Below are 16,827 nucleotides of genomic sequence, written 5' to 3'. Positions count from 1 at the left end.
AAAGGATGGTTAGATGGTGCTGCAGAAGGAGCAGTATGGATTGGGGACTGGGTGACGGGTACATGGCAGTTTGTTATATTCTTGGTACTTTTATATATGTTCAAAATTGTCCATAGTAAAACATTAAAAAATAAGTGGAAAGAGAAGACAGAAACATTGAAATAAAAAACAAAACCCTAGAGTCTCACTGTACTAATGCATACTCCTTTTTTTTTTTGGTATTGCTTTCTACATGTAAGCACATTTTATATATTAACTATGTACATACTGTTTTTTTCTGCCATTTTTGAATAATGTGCAAGTATTTACTATGCTTGGCCTTCACACTTTTTAATGTATAATTTGTAGACCATTCTCCCCTCCCCTTTTTTGTCAATAAAGCTTAGCAATTTGGGGGATATATTTTAATGCTTCTGTTGAATTTTCCTTTGTGCTAAACTACTGCATTGCAGTACCGTGGTCCCTTTTACCCTTGTTATCTATTACTTTATAGAACTTTGGGCCACTCCCAGATAATCAGCTACTCCTGATGGTAGTTTTCCCACTTGCTAGTTGATGCAGTGCGGCAGTACGATCATACTCTTGCCATTTTTTTGCTGAGGTTCTCCCCCGCACCCCGCTCCTTTTTAAAATAAAAACATCTTATTATAAAATTAAAATGTTTCTCTTTTCCCAGTTCCATTCCTTAGAGGCAGCTGCTATTATCAGCTCGAAGTATATTTTTACTTTTTTTTCTTAGTAAATATGGCTTTTATATTTTTTCTCCTTGTACTGCACTTTTTTCACTGCATTTAAAAATTTTCTACACCAATCACTAATTGCTTTCATTAAAAGTGAATTATGAAATATTGTGGGCATATATAAAAGTATTATCTTTTTTATAAGCTTCTGTATTTTGCTTTTTCTTTTGTGTAGCATACTTTGTTAAATATTAGCAAATCATTCTTTGAAGTGGCTGTTCTAGTTTATAATCCCACAAATACTACTTGAGAATTTGCGTTGTTTTTCATCCTTACCAACAACTGGTATTGTTAGATTTATTAATTTTTATTAATCTAGTGGGTGTAAGGTGATATATGACTTTTGTTTTAATTATATGTTATTTTTATAGTTTGGAAAAAGGTGTCCCCATCTCACCCCCTAAGCTTCTCAGACATGCCACGATACTTTCTAAGTTAAGGAATTTTCAAATGGTTGTCTAGTTATTTCTCAATAAACTGTTTTCTTAGTGAGCTATTACAGCAGGTTGTATTAGAGCTAAAATCTTGGATACTTTGAGACAGTGGGGTTTTTTTTGTTCTTTTTTATTTTATAAAATTTTTATAGTATATTATATGAAAATAAAAAAGTCCTTACTGCCAGAATATTTGACACTTCATTTTATATTCTGTCTACTATTTTAGGCTCCGAGCTCTGTCCAGTGGTGGGAGTATTACATCCCCTCCTCTTTCTCCAGCATTGCCGAAGTATAAATTAGCAGACTATCGTTATGGCAGAGAAGAAATGTTAGCACTTTTCCTTAAAGACAACAAGGTAAGAAAGTAGGAAAGAGTTCAGAATTATGAATAAGATTCCAGGTTATGTACAGTTATGTGCTGATATATGAAACAGCCATGGTTTTTCTCTCTACCTTTTTTTTTTCCTGCTTTGAAACCTGCAGTAGTTTACAGAGGCTCTTCTAAATGTTTATTTTTTTAGAGAAGACCTAACATTTCATTACAGGAGTAGAAAGCTTCATGAAAACAGGAGAGTAGTCAGGACTTAATGCTTTGTCTAACTAGTTTCCTCTTAACCTCTATTTCTATCCCAGTATGATGGCTGAGAAAGGAAGAATTTTTCTCTTCTCTCTTTATTGCATCTCTTATTCTTCTTTCCAGTTAGAAGTTAGGAGTGAGAAGGGCAGATGCTTCTCTTGTTCTTTTCTTTTGAGTTAAATATAAAATTTTCAGTGGGGACGAAATCTTAAAATGTGACACCACATTTGTGTTACTTATAAATGATCAAAACTCAAACAGTATAAGATACACTTCTTTTTTTTTAAACATCTTTATCAGAGTATAATTGCTTTACAATGGTGTGTTAGTTTCTGCTTTATATAAAATACACTTTCATTACCTGACTAGTGAGAAATAACATTTTCTATTTTTTAAGTATACTTTGTTTTTAATTTTATGGATTAAGAATCAAATTTTAATGATGGTTGCTTAGGACAGATACAGTTGCTTGTAAAACACTCCTTACCACCTTGTGCTTTGAGTTAAATGTGCACTCTGGAATACCAGTCAGTGCTGTATATCAAATCTGAGAGTGGTCGTCTGATGGGAGGACAGGGAGAGTGGCTGGGGTTTTTAATGTTTGACCCTTTCAGAATATTAATTGTGTCTGAATAAGCTTTAATCTGTATTTTTAATCATCAGCAACAGGTGAATCAAAGAATATTTTCTTGTTTTATCTTCTTGTAATTGGAGGGATAGCATTAATCTCTTGGTCATATGTTTGGTCAAACAGATACCTTCAGACCTTCTGGATAAAGAATTTCTGCCTATCCTACAGGAGGAACCCCTGCCGCCGTTGGCTCTTGTACCCTTTACAGAAGAAGAACAGGTTTGTGTCTACCTTTGAGCTTCAGTCAAACCCTTGTTCCTTCCCACTGAGGCATGAAAATGTGAAGTTCCTACTTAGGCGCTAAGGAGTGTCCTCCATTCCCCCCAGATCTGCTTCCTTCTTACTCTTTTCTTGGTGTTTGGATGCCTCTCTTAGTTGACTAGATTCTGCTTTAGATCTGAAGCTGTTGAGTGTAAGGAGATGGATTTGAGTAGAGTGAAAGAGTTATTTTTTGAGGGAGAGGGCCTTCTTTTCAGAAACGTAGTTTTTCAGTTCTGCAAAACATGAATTCTCACCAATTTTTTACCAGTTCTTACCATTAAAGGAAAATGTAGATCTTCAGCTTACAATGTGCTTAAGAATGTGCTCTTCTGTCACCAGTTTTTTCTTTTTTAATAAATTTATTTATTTATTTTTGGCTGCGTTGAGTCTTAGTTGCTGCACATGGGCTTTCTCTCGTTGCGGCGAGCAGGGGCTACTCTTCGTTGTGGTGCGCAGGCTTCTGTTTGCGGTGGCTTCTCTTTGTTGTGGAGCACGGGCTCTAGGCATGCGGGCTGCAGTAGTTGTGGCCCTGTCACCAGTTTTTTAAATGATATTGTGAGAAAGTTAGAGTTTTGGGCTGGAAAGTAGCACATTTTGTGTTTGTCGTTTTATAGTGTACTAAGTGAATACAGCACAGTTGTATGCTACAGAATCAGTACACAAAAGTCAGTTGTATTTCTGTATACTAGCAATGGACAGTTCACAAAGGAAATTAAGAAAACAATTCCATTTACAGTAGTATTAAAAACAAAATACTTGGTTGGACTCCCCTGGTGGTGCAGTGGTTAAGAATTCACCTGCTGTGCAGGGGATACGGGTTTGATCTCTGGTCAGGGAAGATCCCACATGCTGCGGGGCACCTAAGCTCTCGAGCCACAACTGCTGAGCCCATGCACCAAAACTGCTGAAGCCCGTGCGCCCTAGAGCCCAAGTGCCACAACTAATGAGCCCAAATGCCGCAACTGCTGAACCCCACGTGCTCTAGGGCCTGTGACCCGCAACAAGAGAAGCCACCGCAATGAGAAGCCTGTGCACTGCAACGAAGAGTAACCCCTGCTGGCCGCAACTAGAGAAAGCCCACGTGCAGCAACGAAGATCCAACACAGCCAAAAATAAAAAAACAAAATACTTAAGAATAAGGAGGTATAAAACTTTTACATAAAAAGTATAAAACACTGTTGAAAGAAATTAAAGCCTAGATAAGTGGAAAGGCATCAGCATTTATTAAGCCATGAAAGACTTAATATTGTTAATTGATCTCCTGTCAGTACAATCCCCATCAAAATCCCAGTGGCTTTTGGGGTAGAAACTGACAAGCTGATCTTAAAATTCATGTAGAATTGCAAGGGACCCTAAGTAGTTAAAACAATTTTGAAAAAGAAGAGCAAAGCTGGGGACCTATACTTCCAGTTTCAGAACTTACTACAAAGCTACAGTAATCAAAACTGTAGGTTAAGGATAGACATATAGATCAGCTGATTAGAATTGAAAGTTTGGAAATAAAAGCAAATCACTCCATACTGCTAAATTGTTTTCAAGAAACTTTGTATGAGGATATTTCTTTTGTTTCACTGCTGCCATACCTGTAGCATTTTACCATTACTTTTGCCACGTTCAGTATTTTTATTTATTAATTAATTATTTTGAATAAGCAGTAAATCATATGGTTTAAAAATCAAAATTTACAGAACAGTATATAATAGAAAATCTCTCTCCCATCCTTTCCCCCAGCCACCTGTCTCCTTTTCCGAAAGGCAGCCAGTGTTAGCAGCTTCTTGTGTGTTTTTCCAAGTAAATGTGTTTTCCCCCTTTTTGTGCAGGTGATGGTGTATACTAAGCTTTGTTCTATACTTCCAACGTTATTTTTATTGAAAAAAATCCTCTGCAGATTTGGATAAAATATTCTTCCATTGTTTTACTTTGCATTTCTTTCCCTAGTGCAGAGTTTCTCAGATGTTTGCATTTATATTTCTTTTAAGTTTTTGTTCTTGTCTTTGCCAGTTTTTCTTCTGGATAGTAATCTTTTTCTTGAGCTAGCCCTAACCCTAACCTGTTAAATTTTCTAAATTTTTAATTGCATTTGATTTCATTTATGATTTTTTTAATGTAGAAGCTAATTTTTTTTTTTTTTTAAGATGATGTTGGGGGTAGGCGTTTATTAATTAATTATTTTTGCTGTGTTGGGTCTTCGTTTCTGTGCGAGGGCTTTCTCTAGTTGTGGCAAGCGGGGGCCACTCTTCATCGCGGTGCGTGGGCCTCTCACTATCGCGGCCTCTCTTGTTGCGGAGCACAGGCTCCAGACGCGCAGGCTCAGTAGTTGTGGCTCACGGGCTACTTGCTCCGTGGCATGTGGGGTCCTCCCAGACCAGGGCTCGAACCCATGTCCCCTGCATTAGCAGGCAGATTCTCAACCACTGCGCCACCAGGGAAGCCCGAGAAGCTAATTTTTATATAGCTCAGTATACCAGTTTCAATCTTTTGTGATTATTTTTCCAACTGTTTATGAACATTTTTAATAATTTCTTTTTATTTTTCCTTAAATGACTGCCTGGATTTCTTAGAGACTACATGGGCCAGAAAAGCTTTTTAATAAGTAGGGAGGAGGACTTGCTACTAGTTACCAAAACGTGATAGACTTCTAATTAAAAAAAAAAAAAAAGTAATTGAATCATTCAGAAAAATCCTGTAACATTTCTAAGAAATTGTATTTACTAAGGGCTACACAAATCATTTGAAAAATCAAAAATTATTCAACAAATGCTGCTGGGAACTTGGTTAACAATTTGAAAAGGAATAAAGTTAGGTATGCAGTACACCTACACACCAAAATTAGTTCTAGCATGACTAAACGAGTAACTCTTCATTTTGTTTTTATAATGGAAAAGTTTATCTTAAGGTGTTAAGGTCTGGATGCTGTAATCACAAGGGCTTAATGTAAGGGTTGGGAAGTGTTCATGGTAATCACAGAAGACCATCGGGGTGCATTTTTGGAAGCATTTAAAAAGGCATCATTGGGCTTCCCTGGTGGTGCAGTGGTTGGGAGTCCACCTGCTGATAAAAAAAAAAAAAAAAAAAAAAAAAAAAAAAAAAAGCATCATTTAGGAATTCCTGACACTTGGTAGCCTTTTTTGTAAAATATGTTGGAGTAGGACAGTACTTAAAGCTGGCAAAAGGTTCATTAACATTTTGAAGTGTATACTTTGGATGGTCAGGAACCTGTTCAGGAATTGCTTAGATCTTCCTAGACTAGAGTTTTGTATACTTATTCACCCTATTACTCTGATTGGGGAGGTAAAATAATTCTAATAACCTAAAATAGCTTCTTGCTGCATATCTTGGTTCCTGAAGTTGCCTGAAGGGAATATTTTATCTTTAAACTGCAAGGTAATTTTCTGCTTGTGCACATTCCCTCACTACCCACGCCCTGCCGCCCCCCCCCACGCCCCAGTACAGTCACACACGTATATATATACATGCGTGCATGCATGTATAAAATATAACTAGGTAAAAGGTTTTCTTAGAACAAAATTAACACTTAAATAAGATCTCCCAGTTGCTCTTTGTTTTGACGTTTCCCTGTATGTCTATCACAGTTTGAAAAGCATGACTCTACACATTACACTTGTAATTTAGGTAGCTGCTACCAGATTGGTGTGTTTTATTTATTTGACATCAAAGAAAATCACTTATGCATCGTTGAATAGATAATACATGTGTATACAAAATTCACAAAGTGCATAGAGCGAAAAGCAAGTTTGTGAGTAAACCAGACTCTCGCTACCTATTATTCGTCCTCAGGAATAACCACTGTTTCCATTTTCTTGTGTTCCCTTCCTAGGGTATTTAATACATCTGCAACTGTCTATGCAGCTGTTCCTTTAAACACACATACACGTAAATGGTAGCATACTATGCATACAGTTCTACACTTTACTGTTTCCACCGGAGCATCTATTTAGGAAATAATAACAGATACTTATTTAGCTTTTAATATGTATCAGACACTGTTGTAAACACTTGTTGCTTAATGTGTTAAGTGCTTGCAACAACCCACGAAGTAGATTCCTATTCACATTATATAGATGAGGAAAATGAGGCACAGAGAAGTTGAGTAAAGGAGCCAAAATTCACTCTCAGGCAGTCTAGCCTCTCCATGCTCTTAACTCCAGCTATGCTTTATATCTTTGTATTGATATATTAGGCTGACTGTATGAAATTGTAGCTTTCTGGATCAGAAATGGTTGAATATTAGCCATTTTATATGGTCCACCCTAATAAATAGAGTTGCCACATTTTTTTTTAACATGGTTACCCATTTTATTTATTTATTTATTTATTTACTTATTTAATTTTTATGTTTTGGCTGCGCCGCTTGGCATGTGGGATCTTAATTCCCCAACCAGGGATTGAACCCCTGTAGTGGAAGCTTGGAGTCTTAACCACTGGACCGCCAGGGAAGTTCCAGCCTCATTTTTTTAAACAACTGCACAGAATTCCCTGTATAGATGGCCATGATTTTTAAATTAGCTCCTTTTGGTTGATACTTAGCTGGTTGCCATTTTTGCTTTTACAAATAGCACTGCAGTTAAAATCTTTCTGCTTATGTTATTTTTCACATGTGTAAGAAGAGGAATTGTTGTGTCAAAGGGTATGGACATTTAAATATACTTTGAGAAATTGCCTTCCAGAGATTATACCAGTTTGCACTTTCAGCTGCGATGTGTGAGGATGTATGAAAGCATATGAGAGTTTCCCTGAATGCCGTAGATGGGCGCATTTGAGTTTCATACATGTAATACTTTGGTAATGAGGTGTTCGACAGTGTCAGATCCTGGTATACATAATACAGTTAGCTCTGACCTCTGTTTTTTTAATTTTAGAATATATTAATCTAGATTTTGGGACTTCATAGTCTTGCTTAATTGTGATCCCAGAGGCATTATTCAGTAACTCCACTGGTTACTCTGTGTTAAAAGGTAAATTAATGCATTTGTTTCAACATTTTTTTTTTTAAGTTTTATTAAAAAATAGTTTGAAATAAGTACTAATCAAGTTTGATATCTGCCTCTAGTTTTTAGTTATCAATTACATTTTAAGTCTTTAGTGTTGAAGTTACTTGATGATATGATTATATACCTATAAAAGTCAAAGGAAAAAACTTCCATTGATAAGTTTCTAAAATTTATCTGAACAAATTGTATTGAATGCAGTTCTGAAAAAGACAAGTAATGACAGGTAATGAGGAGAAAATGAGCCATATATTAAAACAAGAAGTTCAGAAATGAAAGTAGAAGTTTTAAAAACCAATTACATGTTGATTTCTTCAAAAGAGGTGTAGACATCACATTTCAATTGATCTTGAATCAGAACAGCAAATCAGGACTTCACAGTGGAAAACAATTTGGACTTAAAATATTAGTTGAATTGCAGGATTCTGTTTCCCTGTGATTTAGGTAGCTGCTACCAGATTGGTGTGCTCTTAAGCCTCACTTCTTGCCCCTTTGCCAGGAGGGCCCTTGGCTACAGCCATGCTGAAGTTGGATTTGCTACACTGTTACCACACCTGCATTTTTGCACAGATGTCTATTAGGTTCTAAGTTTATAGAAAGTATTCAGGTAAGGATATATTCCAACATTTTCTGAGTTTAGAACTCTCGTACGAAATTCTCCTTCAAATGCCCAGGATTTTGATATCTTATAGATCATTTTTCAATATTTTTATAATTGCTTCTTGCTTTACCTTTTCCTAAGCTCTGTATATTCCATTTATCCAGAAGTATCAACTAAACATATTTTTGAATCCCAGACCTCCTGTCTTCCTGTGTCCCGCTTCATGTTTGAAGGCTGCCCACCCGCTGCTGTTGTTGTATTTGACCCTTTTCCAGATTGACTGTGGGTGCAAGTGCAGGCTAAAGACCAAGCGATTGGGATTTTGTTTATTTTTTTCAAGCATTCTCTCCCCCTACCCGTTTAGATGGTTGATCTTATGTAGGTTCTTACTTTGCCCTTCCCCATTCACCCCTGATACCTGTCATAATATCTATTAAATACTAGGTGGAGTTGCTAATTCACAGTGGTGAGCAGAATGAGGCAAAATGATCATTTTTTTCTTTATCATACTGTTGATTCAGACCTTTTGCGACTCCCTGTCATTTCCACCTTTCTGTAGTTAAGGGACCCTTTCAAACCAGATCTCTTTTACGGAGTATTCTGTATGTATTATGATGCGTAAATATCCTGTCTGCTTCCGGATACATACAGCATTTAGAGTTTGTCTGCTGAATATTTCCTCACAGAACCTAACATAGTGTAAGGCATTGGTTGTTAATGTTTGTTGATCTGAAATGTTAATTTGAAATTTTCAGCTAAAATCAGGTTTTGGAGCATCTTAGTGGGTCGTGTAGTGATTGTTTCCCATTTCTAGTAGTCATTAAGTGCCATTTTATAGATGCAGTGGGAGATGGCCAGGAACAACATGCAGTTTTATTTGTTTTATTCATTTTTTTCTTTCTCTCTTTTTTGGCAGAGAAACTTTTCCATGTCTGTAAACAGTGCTGCTGTCCTGCGACTGACAGGACGAGGAGGAGGAGGCACAGTGGTGGGGGCTCCTAGAGGTCGGAGTTCTTCAAGAGGGCGAGGTGAGCTTTCATGTGAAGCAAGTAATGGTGGAGACGGTGGAGAGAGAGGATAGGGAGATCGCTTTAAAAATATTTTGATATTTGGTTTTTAAAAGACTGCTCTTTGACATTAATTGCCTAATAAATGTCCTGAACATTTGTTTTCTGAACTGTTTCTCAGCGTACCTATTCCACAACCTCTGATTTGGAGTAGAGGAGGGTAATTCTAGCTTAAGAGATTTGAGTGTGAATGATTCTAGATGGTCCTAGTTATCTTTGGCAAATATCCATTATCCTCATCCCCAGGGGACCTTACACTTTGAGAGCCAGAGCTCCCTGAAGTGCCTTGGCTGCTGGAATGGCACCCAAGTCCCTGCCAGGCCTCTGTGACACAGGGTCTGTGCCATATAAGGCTGTGTGCCAGGAGTGTCCCTAGCCAGAGAGAGGCATGTGTAAAAGCTGTCTGATCAATACTAGACCTATTTTAGGGTGTAGAACAACAACAAAAAAATTATGCAGTAATCCTTTATTTAATCTGTAGTTTCATATTGTGTAGATTTGTGTCTTTTCTTGGAAGAATAATTCTTATTTTGATATACTTGTTCTTTGATATCTGCTCCCTTATTTGGGGTTCGTTGATCTTCTGCTACTTAAGGGCATTCTTTGTTTGTTTGTTTGTTTTTAAATAAATTTATTTTATTTTGTTTTTGGCTGCATTGGGTCTTTGTTGCTGTGCACAGGCTTTCTCTGGTTGTGGCGCGCGGGCTTCTCATTGCAGTGGTTTCTCTTATGGAGCGCGGGCTCTAGGTGCGCGGGCTTTAGTAGTTGTGGCACTCGGGCTCAGTAGTTGTGGCTCGCAGGCTCTAGAGCACAGGCTCAGTAGTTACGGTGCACAGGCTTAGTTGCTCCGCGGCATGTGGGATCTTCCCGGACCAGGGCTCGACCTCATGTCCCCTACATTGGCAAGCAGATTCTTAACCACTGCGCCACCAGGGAAGTCCCCTTAAGGGCATTCTTAATGTTTGTAATATAAATATTTACTTGAGCTTTTACTTCTAAGTTGGTTAAATCATAGCAGAAGCGTAAACATACCTTGTAATTTTAAGAGGTGCTTTAGGAAGAATTGGTTGTTGGGAAAAAAGGAGATTTAAGCATGTGTGTGTTGTGTTTCAGAAGGTCCACAGGCCGTTTAGACTCCCATATGCATGCGATTACGTTCCGTTGGTCGAGAATTCATCTGAGATCAGTGCTTCTCGGTGGTGTGATGATGGTGTTCCGAGGATGGCTGTGGCCTGCTCCTTCTGTGTTTCCTGTGTTTTTCTGCAGTGGGCTGGCAGCGAGGAGAGGTTGCACTTACGCAGCTTTGTCGCTAATGCTTTTCAGGGCATGGCATTGAGAGATCTTATGTTAATTAAGAAGTATGGCCCACAAGCAGCTGTTTTTTATTCCTCAAGCGACCACCAATGTTGTGTATTGCAAATACCAACCAGTCTCTGTAAATAGGCTTTAAAAATATTCCATATCAAGAAACTAATGAAGGGTTGATAAATTTCTTGCTGCCTTCTGGTTTCTTTGAAGTGTGTAGGGTTATCCCCATAGGATAGAACTCTTACATTCAGAATTTAAACAGGGCATGTATAAAAGATACTGTGATAAAAGCAGTGACTTAATCAACATTGATGTGAGTGAATGATGTGAAACTAGCCAAATGAATGAACTGGCTTGGTGAAAAATACTTCTAACACCACTGTCCCAACTGTGATTCTTTTTAATGGTTTCATAAGACCTTTAATCTGTGGTTTTGTTTTCTTCACTTATTACTTAATTTTAACTTACAGGTTAAATAAATAGTGATTAATGTGGCTTTTTTTTGCACGGGCAGCACTAACATCAGATGATTATCCTGGGCCTTTCCAACTTGAGAAAACTTTGATGTGAAAATCGACTGACTTCCAGACTTCGGAATATCATGAGAACTAGTAAAATTTAAATAAACAAACAGGAAAACAGCATGAATTTGTCATCTTTTTATTTATCTGGTTAAGATGTTCAACAGTAAAGCATATCTACACAACTGTCAGCTACTGTCTTCATCATTATTAAAGGAAGTATATTTTAATCCTCCCAAAGAATAGGGTGAAAACTCAGACAAGAGGACAGTCATTTAAATTTAACTTTATGAAAGATTTACAGTGTTGTATTTACTTGCTCCTCCTCATATGGGGACTACATTTATAGATGATTATGGACCTTGTACTTTGAAGATTGTTCCTTACATTTTACAAGCTAGAAAGCTGTAGAATCTGATTCTTTTTTTGTGCCCACTTATAAAGCTTTAGGCTCATAAGGAGGACCAGTGCCAGTGCTAGTCGTAACTGGCAGAAAATATTTTGTCTGTGGTTTGCTTATTTTTCTGGCAAGTTTGGAAGGCTGTTTTTCGTATTCATCTGTTTCCAGAATAAAACACTTTTCCAAGGTGCTATGTACTTAATGGTTTTCTTGAGAAAATTGTTCTCTAAAAGGACAGGGGACTTTTTTTCTTTCACCCTAAAAATCTCGTTGTAGGGGATCACCCCAGTGTAATATAACAGTTTGTATTACACTGTTTTAGGATCTTAAATAAAATGTATGTATTTCCTGAGGATAGAGGTACGAAACTGGACATTGACTTTAAAATGACTTGAAGTTAAGTTGGTACAACTGGAAGGTAACTGGAAGGTAAGATTATTGTAGTTCAACCCTAGTCCCCACTTCGATTTTACAGATGAAGAAATTGATACTTGGACTAGTTGAGAGGGTATTTATGTACATAAAGTTCTATGCATTATTTTTGTATTCCATAATGTCATATAGAAATACAATTGTATTGAGTCAATTCTTGATGAATTATAACTAAGAAGTAGAAATACTGCATGGATATTTGAAACAATTATTTAACTCAATTGTATTTAGCTTTGGAATGCATTCATGCTTTTATTCAAGATTCATCATCATTTTTCTTTGGGTGGTTTTATACCGCGGGAGAAGTTGAGCTAGGGATAATGGCTAAGATTTCATCTAGGTATAAATACATCCCTAGGCACCTCCCTGCCCTCCAATTTTCTAACCTGTGTGTTGGATGCAAATGGTGTATCCAACACACAGGTTAGTTGGGAAATCCTCACACTATACAGAAAGTATAAAGCTGAAAGTGCATACTGCCTTCTGGCCCCAGATGCAACATTTGGATTTATATCGTTCCTGACCCTAACTATGCAGCCATATCATTTATATACATGGAATCTTTTTTATATGTATTGTTTTGGGGCATACTTCTGTCATTCAGCAGAATAATGTAGATTTCTTTTAATGTCAGTACTTTATCTTCTGTGGCTTCCTGGTGTTCTGCTGAATTGTTTTATCAATTTATTTAGCCAATCCTTTACTGATTAAGTTCTGTTTTTTTAAAAATTGCAGTGAACATCTTCGTGTATATGTATTTGCGTATTTGTGCGAGTATTTCTATTAGGATAAATTCTAGTTAGAATTGTTGAGTCAAATTTTGATAGATTAATCAAATTGCTTTTAGTAAAGGCCAGTGTACACTTGAGCCACTGGAGCCTCTAAATTCCTACATCCACACATTCTTACTGGCTCTGCAGTTCGAATATTTAGTGCTGCCTGATATTTTTCTTCAAGATTTGAGCAAACGGGAAAGAGTGCCTTTGGTCGCTGTGGAATATCCTTTAAGGAGTTAGTTCACAAAATTGTTAGTTTAGAGTTGACCCAATTAAATTATCCTTTCTCCGGAGTTAAAGAAATTAATTTGACATTTGTGCTTGCCTTTTGTACTTTATCTGCTCTCTTCTCAAACTCTCCACATCTTCCATTTTTGTTGAAAATAATACAATAAAAGGTTTGATTTGTAGTGTTGGTTTACTGATCTTAGAATTTCACAATTGAATTTTTTATTAAGGAGCTTAATGTTGATACTGTTTCTTGTTCAGGACTGGAACTGGGACGCTTACACAGTTTTCTAACTTGTTTTTTTATCCTCCTGTGGTCTAGCTAGACATCAGTGCTGTCATTGGTCTCACTGGTAAAGATTCAGTGGGCGTTGCTAAATATTTAAATGTAGACATCCTACTTTGTATATAGACAGAACTTCAGAGATTAATGTTTGATGTTGAACTTGTGCCAGATGTTGACATCTGACTGTTATTTTTTCTGTTTTCTTATTTTCAGGCAGAGGCAGAGGTGAATGTGGTTTCTACCAAAGAAGCTTTGATGAAGTAGAGGGTGTGTTTGGTCGAGGAGGTGGCAGGGAAATGCATAGGTCGCAGAGCTGGGAGGAAAGGTAACTAAAAGGATCCACATCTTGGTATAAAGGTTTCTTGGTGTAAAAAACATTTCTTTTCCGCTTTCTGCAGAGGAGAAGGCTCTTTGTAGAGTTACAAGGTTTCCCTTTTCAAAAAATGCTGTTAATTGAATATCAATTATGTTAGAAATGTTTAAATGATCCTTATTTAAAGGAAGAAGCATTCTAGATAAATACATTCATATTTTTGTGCCAGCATGGATATTTAATAGTTAATTAGATTTGCTGTTTGATTAGTGCTCAGTGGGAAGCATCTTCATTTTACTGTTCGTTGCTGTTAATCAAAGCATCTTCTCTATATTGTTTGTGACTTTATATGAAGTCTTTCAAGATGAGCAAAGGCAGTTGCACAGAGATAACATGTAGAGAGATGTCCACTGTGATAATATTTATAATATAAAATAATGCGAAATAAACCAAACAGCTTAATATCAGTGTGGTTTCTTATATAATAGTGTATCCACACAGTAGAATAGTATATAACCATTAAAGTTAGGATAATTTTGAAAATATCTAGTGATATGTAAAAACACATTCTAAAAGCAGTATATAAAGCTCTGTACAGCAGATACCTAAAATAAAACATGTATCTAATTAAAAAAATAACATTTCTGGGTCTGTAGAAGCTAGCAAATTTTGGTAGGTGAGATGGTGGATATTTTTGTTTTCATCTTTGTGCTTTTCTGTATTTTCCAAAGGTTAGGCAATAACAGTGTATTTGTTTTATAATTTGAAAAAGAAAGAAATGCTATTAAGAAAGATAGGAAAGTGGGTGTCATAGATGGGAAATCTATGTATTACTCTCAAGATTTGTTTGAAACTTATTTTTACCTTTTCTAGGGGTGATAGACGTTTTGAAAAACCAGGGCGAAAAGATGTAGGTAAGCCTTTCTTACTGTTTCTAAGTATTTTTATCTAGATTTCCATGATACTGGTTCTTAACAAGGCTCACACATAAGGGTACATTTATTAAAAATTACTTGCATCTCTCCAGTAGATGGGGTTGTAGCATTGCTTGCATTTGGAGTTCCATGGTTATTTGAGGGCTTTATTGCATGGAACCAGGGATGATAAATATAACCATTAGGATTTACTTGATTTAACTCTTTAGGTCTGTGTGTTCTCTGCAAGACATATATTTTTTATTAAGGCTGTCTTACGAATTGAAATTTCAAGTTAGGAAGCAGGCTGTTAACTCCTTTTCCAGTGCAGGTAGTATGTCACAGGTGAGAAGAAAAAGAGAAAATACTAGAATGATCACTTTTGTATTAGAGAGCAAAGGCTAAAACTGTGAATGTTCTTACTGTGAATGTCATTTATTCATCTGGTCTTTTTGATGTATAATCTTTCTTTTTTTCAGGGCAGTGTCCACATAGATCTATAAAAATATTTTGTAGTGGCTTTTATTGAATGCTTTTTTAAATAAGATGCTCACTTCAGGTTATTAAATAAACTGTGTTAATGATTCTGAGCTTCTCTTTTTATAAGTAATCCACTTTTGTTGAAAATACTGTAGATTAAAAAAAATTGCTCATACTGTATCTTACTCTCTCCAAGAACAGCAGTACTTAACTAGTTTGTTGGGACACACTGACATATTGATCAATTGTGAGATGTCCTATGACATCAAATTAAGATAATTTGAGTACTGAAGGTTCCAGAATGATTTGTTCTTTTTAAAGTTAGAGATGGTTCTTATCATATATTTGCTTCTTATGTGTAGAGAAATGGGTGGAATTAGAGGCATCTGGGTTAGAATTGTGCATGACCCTTGTGAATACCCGTGGGAGAATGTGGAGGTGGAAAAAGGCCTGTAATATTCAAATTATAATTCCTATTCAATAGAAATTGATTGCTGCATAGGGGGAGATCAGTTCTGGTGATCATCTTACAGTATGGTTCTGTGAGGATGGAATTAAAGGATCATTAAAAAAAATCCAGGTGATACCGAAAGGTTCAACTCAGTGCATTTTGGTGTGAAATGCTTTGAAGCAGACATAGCAATTTTGGGTTATTAGGCTGCTGCTGGCAGTTGGTAATATGGGCTTGTACATATATAAAAGTAGGCCTTATGATTTTTAGCATCTCCTTGTCTTCAGTTTGTTGGGACTGTCATGCTATCTGGATTGGTTTCCACAAGCATTTTTTAACTTAGTTCCAACGTGGTCTCCCTGATCATGTGTCCGAGATATCGTCACTGATTTCTCAGGTGGCCCAGGTAAGCGAGCTGTAAAGTCAGGAGTTAGAGCTGCTCTTCCCACTTTCCAGTAAATTTCCCCCTCTTTCAGTCTGTACTCCATTCACCTGAAAGGATAATGGGGCCTTTGCAGAAAACTTAATCCTTAACATAGAAGATGTGATTCTTTGAAGTAAAAGAATCATGAACAGTTCTTTCAGAAGCTTTCAGCCTCCTAGACAAAAGTATTTGATTGCATTTCTTAGTTGTCTGTTTATTAAATAGCATTAGTATACCAACGGAGTTCTTTTTGGGGGTGTGTGTGTAGGGAAAGTTATATCTAATTTTCAGATGCAGAGTTTATGTATAAATAGTACAGTAAGAGACTTCTATGACTTGAATGGAGAATATACTGCATCTATATTGAGACTCAGATCCTAGACAGGTCTTGCTCACTTCCTAATTTTGTCACTTTAGGCAGCCTCTCTAAACTGTTGGAATTGATCTATGTAAGTGATGTAGAGCTCTTAGGAAAAAATATACCATGTAAATCTCCAGTACTTATTTTCATCAGGTTAGGTGAATCTTGTTAACTTTATTATAGAAATAAGAATTCTTGCTGATTATATGTGTTACAACAATCTTGGGTTGGAGGAAAACCTGTTGGTCTAGCTAGTACTTAAGAATGCCTAAGGTTTTCAAACAGCAAAAGTTCGCAGTGATTAAGTTTCTGTGTCCTTGATACACTTTGCTGTAATTAGTCTTAGACCACTCCAGAGTTCTTTGTTTTCTCTTCCTTTTGGTCTAGGAGTAGAAAAATGTGACTTGCTGCTGTTCCCTGCTTTTCACAACTGCTTCCCTTTACTAGCTAGTATTTATTTTAAGAGATGATTCCTGTGTGGGTCATCACCAGTAGGGAGGGTTAATCTTTCACTTTTTTCACATAAACCTGGATAAGGGAAATTTCAGAAAAGAATAACAGCAACAAATCTATTTGAAATCTGATAGGGTGACTTTTTTGGTTCCTGTTT

The 16,827-nt window shown here is 36.6% G+C and overlaps 1 protein-coding gene across 3 annotated transcripts in view; it reads left to right on the top strand.

The window, feature by feature from the left end:
- GIGYF2 (GRB10 interacting GYF protein 2) overlaps window positions 1-16,827 on the top strand; it is a 124,220-nt gene that overhangs the window by 32,792 nt on the left and 74,601 nt on the right. For all 3 annotated transcript variants that reach the window (XM_024740517.1, XM_024740515.1, XM_024740516.1), the window contains 5 exons: window positions 1,404-1,533; window positions 2,509-2,604; window positions 9,173-9,284; window positions 13,488-13,599; window positions 14,461-14,501. In XM_024740517.1, coding sequence (XP_024596285.1) covers window positions 1,404-1,533; window positions 2,509-2,604; window positions 9,173-9,284; window positions 13,488-13,599; window positions 14,461-14,501 — 491 coding nt within the window. The remainder of the gene's footprint in view (window positions 1-1,403; window positions 1,534-2,508; window positions 2,605-9,172; window positions 9,285-13,487; window positions 13,600-14,460; window positions 14,502-16,827) is intronic.

The sequence above is a fragment of the Neophocaena asiaeorientalis genome, unplaced genomic scaffold (assembly GCF_003031525.2).
Source record: "Neophocaena asiaeorientalis asiaeorientalis breed wild unplaced genomic scaffold, Neophocaena_asiaeorientalis_V1.1 scaffold388, whole genome shotgun sequence".
NCBI lineage: Eukaryota > Metazoa > Chordata > Mammalia > Artiodactyla > Phocoenidae > Neophocaena > Neophocaena asiaeorientalis.
Note: the sequence above shows the minus strand (reverse complement) of the source record. Positions and strands in the feature narration are given on the sequence as shown.